The sequence below is a fragment of the Podarcis pityusensis genome (genome assembly GCF_964106645.2).
Source record: "Podarcis pityusensis genome assembly, chromosome: 11".
Lineage (NCBI taxonomy): Eukaryota > Metazoa > Chordata > Lepidosauria > Squamata > Lacertidae > Podarcis > Podarcis pityusensis.
Genome location: NC_138036.1, coordinates 46,623,451 through 46,634,342, shown reverse-complemented (window position 1 = coordinate 46,634,342; position 10,892 = coordinate 46,623,451). Strand labels below are relative to the sequence as shown.

General features: G+C 41.1%; 1 protein-coding gene across 2 annotated transcripts in view; it reads right to left on the bottom strand.

Moving 5' to 3' along the window:
* Positions 1 to 3,132: 3,132 nt before the first annotated feature.
* The window catches only part of SRFBP1 (serum response factor binding protein 1), a 48,146-nt gene continuing 40,386 nt past the window's right edge, over positions 3,133 to 10,892 (bottom strand). For both annotated transcript variants that reach the window (XM_080972943.1, XM_080972944.1), the window contains exons 5-8: positions 8,766 to 8,847; positions 5,757 to 6,489; positions 4,602 to 4,639; positions 3,133 to 3,469 (exon numbers count right to left, since the gene is read on the bottom strand). In XM_080972943.1, the coding sequence (XP_080829069.1) occupies positions 3,291 to 3,469; positions 4,602 to 4,639; positions 5,757 to 6,489; positions 8,766 to 8,847 (1,032 nt within the window). In that variant the 3' untranslated portion in view covers positions 3,133 to 3,290. The remainder of the gene's footprint in view (positions 3,470 to 4,601; positions 4,640 to 5,756; positions 6,490 to 8,765; positions 8,848 to 10,892) is intronic.

Here is a 10,892-nt window from a genome sequence, read left to right as displayed (position 1 = left end):
CGTCTCTCCAGCTTTCACCAAAATCTTTCTGACAGGTTAAGAGGAATCTTACATGATTGTATCATTCTTCTGTATGGGGGAAGCATTTCATTCTCTAAAAAATACAAACATGATACTTCAGATATAAACCTTAGATAATTTTGTAATTACCTTGTTAGGGAAAGGAGGGTCAACCTAAGAGAGCTAAAGGAGTTTATAGAAGTCATCACACATGGATGCGGAAAATTATATAAGCAGAAAGTTTGCTAATCCTAATAGCTAACAGACCATATCGAGCTTGGAGAACAGACTATAACAGGGCTGCCTCTACTTTCCAGAGGGAAAGCTTGTAAAAATGCTACTAATTATGCATTATGACAAGATTATTATGGGACAAAGCTCATAGGATAAAAAAACAGTGATGTTCATGATCAGGACCTTGCCACAAGACTAGACAGATAGTCAACGGGTCTTCAGTAGGTTAGTTTATTGTCCTGTATCACCATTTTAGTAAGCCTGTCTGCAAAATTACTTTGAGTTCAAATGTATCCTTGAGTTCAGAATGTTTCTATTTCTACAAAATACAATACAGTATAAGACTGAGACTTTTGTATCAATAGTATGACCACAACAGAATCCTAGCCTGCCATGCATCCAAAACGCCGCTAAACAAAAACATTCAATAATGTATTTTAAGGTTGCTAGATGTTCCTTCTATATTGGTGCTTTTCAACTGGTGCTACGTCTCTGTATGTCTTGCAGTTTTAAAAACACTGGTTTATCTGAATAGAAGAAAATAAGAGATGTGATTTACATTCACCTGGTATTGCCCTCCTATGTAGACAAAGTCCACATAGCTCGTTTCTTAGATCAAAAGCTTTGCTGTAAATCCGGCACTTTAAAAAATGCTTTGATGTGCTAGACACCCCATAGGAATACTGCTAGGGTCATAAGTTATAGCAGTAAGAAATTCTCTCCTGTTCATCAATTGCCAAGAAAAACTAAGCACTCTTGGCAGTCCAGAGACATGTAAAGAGATGCTACCCAAGCTATAAAGTTTTCAAGTTTCTCTATTTTCAACTAAAACAGGAAAAGGCGTTATCTTAATACTTTGTATGTAGTGTGCAAGTTTTCTTTAGCCATTCACAACTTGTTTTTCTCCAATGGAAAGATTTTTATCAACTAGAGAGATTCGGGGCATGTCGTGTAGTATTTGTAAATTTAGGAAAATGAGAGACTAAATAATAAAGGGATAGGAAACTTATGTAATATTTTTCTCTCCAACATGCATGTAAAATGGGGAAAGGCTTTCAAAGTAGTGGAGCCACTAATAGTTACAGCTTGTTAAGACGTAGCTTGAATCCCAAGAGTAATGAAGGACCATATGAAAATAATTTCTTTTGGACGTAAAAGACAAATCCTGCAGTATTATAAGCAAACAACTTCACCCTACTTTTTCAATTAATGCACTCTAGATAACCAAAAGAATTAACTAATCTGAAAATAGATAATGACATTCAATTCAGTCAAATGCCCTTCTAATCTCAGAATATCAAAACACAAATGAAACCATTGAACAGTATAGATACAAATTTCCGACTTTCATTTAACAGTACAGTGGTAACTTGGTTGTCAAACTTAATCCGTTCCGGGAGTCTGGTTGACTCCCAGAACCGTTCAAAAACCAAGGCGCGGCTTCCAATTGGCTGCAGGAGCTTTGTGCACTCAATCGGAAGCTGCGTCAGACGTTCGGCTTATGAAAAACATTCGCAAACTGGGAGCCGATTTGTTCGGGAGCCAAGCCATTCAACAACCAAGGTACCACTGTAGTAAGGAGGTAAATATACGATCTAACCCCAGATTCATTCCTTTAGAGCACGAATGGTGAACTTGTGTCCCTCCAAATGTTGTTGGGACTACAATTCCCATAATCCTTGACCATTGGCCATGCTGACAAGAGCTGGAATCCAACATTTGGGCACAGGTTCCTGCCCTCTGATGTGGAGTCTTCCAGTGTGGTGTAGTGGTTAAGAGCGGTAGTCTCCTTATCTGGGGAACCGGGTTCGCGTCTCCGCTCCTCCACATGCAGCTGCTGGGTGACCTTGGGCCAGTCACACTTCTTTGAAGTCTCTCAGCCCCACTCACCTCACAGAGTGTTTGTTGTGGGGGAGGAAGGGAAAGGAGAATGTTAGCCGCTTTGAGACTCCTTAAAAGGGAGTGAAAGGCGGGATATCAAATCCAAACTCTTCTTCTTCTCTTCTTTTTTGGACAGCATATGTCAGTTATTCACACTGCAAGACGCATGCTGTTTTCCTGTAGTTTCTGTTTATACATTTGTTCCAGAACCAGTATTTTAATACAAACTCTGACATTTCAAGCAAAAACAGCCAAGCCCTGCGGCATCTTAATAAGCAACAAAACACCATCAAGGTGCATAGAATGGTATCCTCATTTGGCATATATGATAGTCATCTTCAAATATCTAAAGGGCTGTCACATGGACAATGCAGCAAGCCTCTTTTTCCCTGCTCCGGAAGCTAAGACCCGAGCCAACAGATTCAAGTTGCAAGAAGGGAGATTCTGACCAAACATCAGGAAGAACTTTGTGACAGCAAGAGCTGTTCGACAGTGGAATGGTCTCCCACAACAGGTGGTTAACTCTCCTTCCTTGGAGGTTTTTAAGCAGAGGCTAGATGGCCATCTGTCATGTATGATCTAGTTGAGATTCCTATATTGCAGAGGATTGGACCAGATTACCTTTGGGGTTGCTTCCAACTACAATTCTAAGATCCTATGATGTACAGCAAAATGTTTTTTTTCTGCTTATGGGATTTCCACAAACGCCTATTATTTTTGAACTTCTAGCTAGCCCTTCACTGAATGGTTTCCAAACGTCACAAAAATGTCTCAGTGTAAGCGAGTACAATTTGCATTCAAATCATAAAATAAAACCACAAAACAACCAATGGCAAAGCAACAAAACAGGAGCAGGAAAAGGATTCCATTGAATCTAAAGAGGTGCATCTTCACCAATTGTCGATACCCATGATCTTTCATGCAAGTTCCCATTAAGAAGTTAAAAAAATGGCAAATGGAGCTATTCTTGACAAACATAGAAGAGTTTCTATAGAAAAAAAGCCTCTTGCGATGAACGACTTCAAAATCAACCATTTATTTTATATATTACAGTTATATTGGAAATCTATAAATGAAATGTCTGTTTTTAGTTTATACAGCTGTGTCAACAAGTTGTCAACAGATGAGATAAAAAAAGGAGGAAAAGAAGAGAGTCCTTAAGAAATAAAACCCCCTTAGTCTTCAAATTTAATTTTTTTCCCTTGGAATGCTGTAATTTGAGATACTTGCTCTCGACGTTTCCTGCTCGCTTCCCAGGAAGGATGAAGTGGCTGTTCCAATTGTTCTCTCTTAATACCTTGCTTCATACTCAAACCTTTGGACATCTGTTTCTGTGGACCGTTTCTTTCAAAACCTGCACAAGAATTCATAGACCATTAAGAGCATCGACAATTCGCACACCATTGAGGTATACAGCTTCTAGTTGGTGCCTCAGAGATAAGAAACTGGAACCAGATTTGCTCTTCTGTGAACAGATAGGATATTTCCCACCTAGGACGCAGTAGACTTCTCAATATACAAAGAGGGTGAAGCTGTAATTTTCTCCCATTTCCCTGTGTAGCCCCCAGCACCACCTCCGATGGTGTTTCAGACTGTCTCCTATCCCTCCTGAGCAGCATTTGAGGGGGCACCTGGGAAAAGATAAGTGGAGATCGCAGAGCTCCACTGAGCACAAGTCAGGATCCACCTTATCCTATGTGCTTTAGGGATTATTTATTATATATTTATGATGCAACACCCCCGGTTACATTTACACATTAAACAGAAGCCACTGACAATCTTTTAATTATCTTATGGAAAGCTTCCAGGCATGACAATGCAAAGTGGAACTTCATGCAGTTTTGGAGGACAAGCAAAACTTCAAAATATGGTACAGAGATAGGTGGTTTTCAAAAGTAATTTCTTCTGATTGTATATAAAACAGTACTGAATTATGCAGCATTGGTAAAGTTTTGGGCCATCGGAGGCCCAAATTGGCCCTGGGGTGGGGCAGAGAGAACTTGCAAAACAGTGCCGTGTGTGTGTGTGTGTGTGTGTGTGAGAGAGAGAGAGAGAGAGAGAGAAAAGGGGATTATTACATATGACAAGCCACAGTGCTTTCTTTCCCTGATGGAATGATCTTCTTGGTGCAACACTGAATTCCTCCCGAAATTTAATAAAATATGAAAATGAGACTCCTGTGACTCATAAACCCTTTTGGAAAATATGAAAACAAGGAGAGCACATTATTCCAAACTTCAGTAAAATCATAGCGATTGCTTGACCTGGAGTAGGGCTAGTAAAACTAGCTGTACAAACCTAGATTGTAAAAATGTCCTTTCCAAAACTGAAAATTTAAAAGCCTCTATAAAGTTCAAGTACACTGTTTTTTTAAAAAAATCAATACAATTAAATGCATTTGAAAAACTACTGCTACAGTTTAAATACAAAATGAGATTTTGTTCTGATGCTGCATGAATGCAAGTAGCAACATCAACTTGACTTACCTTTTGCTTTACTTCTGGGAAGGTGGTCTTTTACAGTTCTAGAACAGAAAAAAGGGATATTTTTAGAAGTCAAGACATTATTGAGTGCAACAAACATGTGATATGTGTGAAACCTAAAGCACATAAATGGACCTGAGAATTATCTATATCTGGGGCGGGAACCTCTGGCCATGGGCCAAATATGGCCAGCCAGGCCTCCCCATTTGTCCCACAAGGCAACTTTCTCCAAACCACACCCACCTACTCCACACCTGACATCATATGAAAGATGAGGTGGAGGGCAGGCAGAGATGTGGCTCCTTTCCTTGAAGAAAGTCGCATTGAACCCCCTTGTCCATATGCTGATGAGTTAGAGTTCATTCCTGCATGGGGACTTCTCTGTCCCCAACTTTGTAGGCCAACTTTATTCACTGGGGATCATTTTTACATCAGATGATTGACAAGCAGTGACCCTGCCCACTTGTCAGTTGGTCTACGGAGTTGAGGAAGTTAAGAATTTCACTCAGTTGGGCCAATTTTTTCCTCACCCCTGCTCTGCATCAATGGGGTTTGATAGCCAAGCCAAGCTCACGGTCTCATCGTGAATAAGACTCAGTTTCCATGACTTCCTTAAAGCAATTGAATCTGACAATGGTAGCTCCTCTAAAGGTAAAGGGACCCCTGACCATTAGGTCCAGTCGTGACCAACTCTGGGGTTGTGGTGCTCATCTCGCTTTATTGGCCGAGGGAGCCAGCGTACAGCTTCCGGGTCATGTGGCCAGCATGACTAAGCCGCTTATGGCGAACCAGAGCAGCGCACGGAAATGCCGTTTACCTTCCTGCCAGAGTGGTACCTATTTATCTACTTGCACTTTGACGTGCTTTCGAACTGCTAGGTTGGCAGGAGCAGGGACCGAGCAACGGGAGCTCACCCCGTCACGGGGATTCGAACCGCCGACCTTCTGATTGGCAAGTCCTAGGCTCTGTGGTTTAACCCACAGCGCCACCCGCGTCCCATGGAAGCTCCTCTAGGGAAAGTCTAATGCAAAAATTGACTCAACAGAGGAGGCTAGTCAGAAAACATGCAAAGACTTCTCACAGTGTGTAAGCCACTTGAAGGATGAAAACATTTGCCCTAAAAGGTTGCAAACTAGATTGAGGGTTTTGATGGCTTACCTTTTCACTGATTTGGACTTATTTGTGTCTGACAGTGAAGAGTAAAACATGGATTCTAGCTTCATTGATTTTGAGCTTTGATTTTTGCCTTTTGCGTCTGTGTCCTGGGCTGTGTCAGACTGCGGTCCCTTTTTGAGCTGGATACATTTGCCTTTCTGGTCTGTAGGTAATGAAATATCAGCTGCTCCCTTCTTTTTCTTCGTTCTCTTTACTTTGCCAATGAAGAAGTCATCATCACTATCATTTTCATCAGAGCCAGAAGACTGATTATAGAATCTTTCTTCAGTGCTGTCATCAAAGTATTCCTTCTCCATTCCAGCTTCCTCACTTGTCACTCTATCAGATGCATCAACTTCTGTTCTACTCAGGAGGTCATCCAAACATTTTGTAACTTCGGAATATACTGACTTTTCTGCTTGTGCCTGAGGAGCTAATTTATGATGCTCTGCAGCCTGCACTGTAACATCATCCAACACGCATATTTCCTCACCACCTGCCATTTTCAGCTTCTCTCTCACACAAATTTGTTCTTTTCCCATGTCAGAGCCTGGCTTCTCTTTCACCTTTATTTTGTCTTGGTTTCCAGCTTGTTTAATTGTTTTCTTATGTAGACTGCTACTGGAATGCTGGGTTAGCTCAGATTGTTTGGTAAGTTGTTCTTCCGATTTATGCTCTTCTGAAGAAATGGGTCCTGCTGGCTTCTGTCTCGCATCTTTGAAGGCTTTTACAGCAGCTTAAAAAAAAGCAAGATATATTTTTTTTAAATAATGCAGAATAAATGGTAAAAATACAAACACAGAAATGATAAAAGGGGTTCTAAAGCAAACTCGTTTCATTGTGGAGGGTGCTGGAGTGGGGCCCCATAGTGGAGTGGTAGAAAAAAATATATTTTTCTTTGTGGCACCTCATGTGAAGAGGGTCTCTGGTAGCAGGAAGAGAATAATAATAGTAATAGTAATAATAATAATAATAATAATAATAATAATAATAATAGTAATTTATTATTTATACCCCATCCATCTGGTTGGTTTCCCTAGCCACTTTGGGCGGCGTCCAACAGAATGTTAAAAACACAATGCAGCATTAAACATAAAAAACTTCCCTAAACAGGGCTGCCTTCAGATGTCTTCTAAAAGTCAGATAGTTGTTTATTTCCTTGACATCTGATGGGAGGGCATTCCACAGGGCGGGCACCACTACTGAGTAGGCCCTCTGCCTGGTTCCCTGTAACCTCACTTCTCGCAGGGAGGGAACCGCCAGAAGGCCCTTGGAGCTGGACCTCAGTGTCCCGGCTGAACAATGGGGGTAGAGAATACATGGTCCAGACAGGGTCTGTGTTAGGGAAGGCAGTTTTCTAGAGGAATATGTTTACATCAAGTATAAGGCATTCGACCAACACCTTTGGCAAGTGTGCCCAAAGTCATACCTATTACTAAGCCTGGATCTAGACACATCAAAGAAGCGTTTAAAGCATTGTAAATTTAAACAGGGAAAGCAGGTAGAGAAAAACGGGGCTCCACATCGCCATCTGGTGGCACAATGTTATATGGCACATCCAACACATATAAATCACTTTTTCTTTACCTGTCTAGCTGAGTCCTATGTCTGCTATAGGACATAGGAAGCCTTCTCACCCACACAATTTGGATTCTACATCCAGTTCACTGAACCATGCACCAAGAGGCACTGGAAAGGTAGTCAGGAGTATAGGACTGCAGGAGTGTTTGGACTTTTTACTCAATGGCTCCCAGTGACAATTATGCCATGGGATGGCCCCAAGTCTCTCATTAAATTCAATGGGACTTTCTCATGGGTAAGTGTGCGTAGAATTGAAAGCTAGTAACTCTTTATCGGGTGGCGCTGTGGGTTAAACCACAGAGCCTAGGGCTTGCCAATCAGAAGGTCGCCGGTTTGAATCCCTGCAACGGTCCCTGCTCCTGCCAACCTAGCAGTTTGAAAGCATGTCAAGTGCAAGTAGATAAATAGGTACTGCTCCGGCGGAAAGGTAAACGGCATTTCCGTGCGTTGCTCTGGTTTGCCAGAAGCAGCTTAGTCATGTTGGCCACATGCCCCGGAAGCTGTACGCCAGCTCCCTCGGCCAATAAAGTGAGATGAGCGCCGCAACCCCAGAGTCGGCCACGACTGGACCTAATGGTTGGGGTCCCTTTAGCTTTTTTACCTCTTTATCTAATTAGAAAGTCATTAGAAGGCACTTAAGCATATTCTTACAGCTACTGGAGAAAGACAACTGAAAAATATAAAGGAAGTTAAAGATGGCCCCAGTGATGCAAGGCTGTAAAACTCCAAGTCTCTCCAAGTAATAGAGTAAAGACAGAGGTGGGGGAATTAGAGACTCTTTCTTTTCCAGGGCTCACAGAAAAAAAAACCAAGATGAAAAGATAAATTACCAAGAAACATTGGCTGCAAAAGTAGACACACTTACTTAGTCACAGGCCCTACTGAGCATAGTGAAATTACTTTCAATCACACACAGACTTAAGCCGTTCATCAAGGTCTCATTCTTAAAGCCTTTAAATAAAAACTGAACTGCACATGTCTTGCTTTAACAGTATGTATTCATTGTTCTACCAGAACATCCTGAATCATTGTTTAATTTCACTAGTTTAGCAACTATGGAAATAGCAAGAGTGGTAATTATGAGTCAGCGTAACCCCTCAACTTGTTGGTATGAGTAACAATACATACGTGCAATAGTGCACATGGTTATAGAATAGCCCTGAAAATCTTAAGACACACCCAGAAACATTTGGCTTATGAGTGTGCTAGGCATCTGTAGATGCACTGCTTTTGAGATCTCTCCCCCCCATTATTTCAGGTACACAGAATACAATACATTTAGCTTACTCGACTATTGCAAATACTCAGTTTGAGAAGGTCATCAATGCCTAGACACACTGCAGCTTAAGACAATTATATTATTATTATTATTATTATTATTACTGTACATGCTCCAGTGTACGAAGATTAGCTGGGCAAATTTTGGCTTACCTTTAATATTGGCAATTTTTGTCTTCAGTAGTGGGTGCGTTGTCAATCTAGCAACGGCTCTTTCTCTTACTGTAGAATTAGGCTGTATTAGAAAAATGGTGAAGCATCTTGATGAGTGACAAAACAAAAAGGAGAAAAAGAAAATCAACCCTATCAAGATTAAATCTGCATATGCTGTAATAAGGGGCTTGAAAGGTTACCAATGGCAGTGGTATTACACCAAACTACACCCTAGTCGGCATTTCTGAAGATCAAATACTATTATCTTCAGAGACTTAGGAACAGCTAGAATCTGTATTTCTAAAAATGAATCTAACTTACTTTTGCCAACCTGCAGGATTAGGAAACACTTTCTCGTGACCAAAGAGCAGTCATAGCTTCTGTGTGAGTACCGAATACCTTTAGTTCATGCACGAATGGAAAACACTAAAATCTTTCATTTTACAACAAATTCAATTTCCTCCCATTTATAGTGACAGTTGAGAAGGAAAGGGTTGCTAAACATACAATTTGACGTCCACATTTTTATAGCTTACTAGTATTTTTCTGCACATAAAACCCTGGCAAAAGATGGTAGCAGTCATATTTTCCCATAAGAATGCCCATGACACTATGCCAAAAAATTTGGCCCAAGTCTTTCAATGCATCCAAGGTATGCAGATTATAGTACATATCTGCTGCAATCCTAAATCCTATGGAACTCAGTAAGATGTGCTTCTGATGAGCAGATGCAGGACTGCATGGATAGATGAATTGAGTTAAAACCTGATGTTCTGTATGTTTGCTGAGAAGGACATTCCACCAAGTTGATTGGGGCTTATTCCAAAGTCAGTACAGTAGAACCTCTACTTACTACCACCTCTACTTGGGCCCAATCCAAGTTGCGACCGCAGCAAACCTGGAAGTAAATACCGGGTTTGCTGCAATTTGCGCCTGTGCAAAAGTGTGCTGCCGCCGAATGCGCCTGCGCCCAACGGCGCTTCTACCAGCGACCTGGATCGACTTACAGATGGACCTCCGGAACTGATTACGTCCGTAAGTAGAGGTTCCACTGTATGTAAAGGCTGCATTACTTTTTCACTTCTCAATCTTAGCTTAAAAGTTTCCTCTGGTGCTATAGAATTAAAAATGTAAAATAAAATAAAAAGTCAACTGCATAGTGGATAACAATTATCCTAGGCTCGCTTATTCATAGATGTTAAAATGCCAAACAAAACAAAAATATTTTAAAGTCTTTCCCACAGTGACTGTAGCCACTGATCTCATCCAGATCTCTGCTGCCCATACTCCTTGTATGAAGTGCATGCCTTGCATCAGTAGGAGACTCAACAATGAGGCAGGATTTTGGACTAGTGTATGAGACAAAATTCGTAAGACGTTGATTTAGGAACTGAACTCACTTCCTCTGTAGTTAGGAGCGGAGGGGACCCTTCATTTCTCAGGATTCTCAGGGTCTCAGAATTGCATTGCCATTGCAAAGCTCCATTAAACAGCTTATTTGTAGCAGCTGCTCTGTATGGTGGCCACAGAAAACCCCATTAAATGGATTGTTCTCACTGAAATTTTCCCCAGGCTCCTGGTGGTGAAGAAATAATCTATGCAATGGGGAAAGCCATTTGGCAGGCTATAGTACACATGGAAACTATCCATTATGCTTTTGCACAGTGTTTAGAGGTAGACCAACAGGAAAAATACACTGTCGGGCACCAGGACTGGATATTAACTCTTGAAACCGTTTTTGAGCTAGTTCATTTCCGTTCAAAAGCCAAAATCACCGGGCAGACAGTGTACCTTTGGCACCGAGGAGACGTTAAGCTAGACAACAAATTCTTAAGGCTGCGAAAATATTTAAGAACATAGTTCAAACGTACAAATCTTTTGAAGACCACAAGGCTGAATCATCTGCATTACAGGAACAGAGTTAGTCACAGGGAGACAAATCTTACACCTTCATGAAACATTCCCACATCGCCAATGTTCTTAAGAGTAACCACAACCATTTGTGTTTGAAGTTAGGATCTGTTTGCCATGGAAATTTATCAGGAAACAGTGGTTTTTAAACACCCACAGTCAATTCCATTTCAGACAGAATCAGGGGACTGTTCAGGCTCTATAAAGGTTATTCCT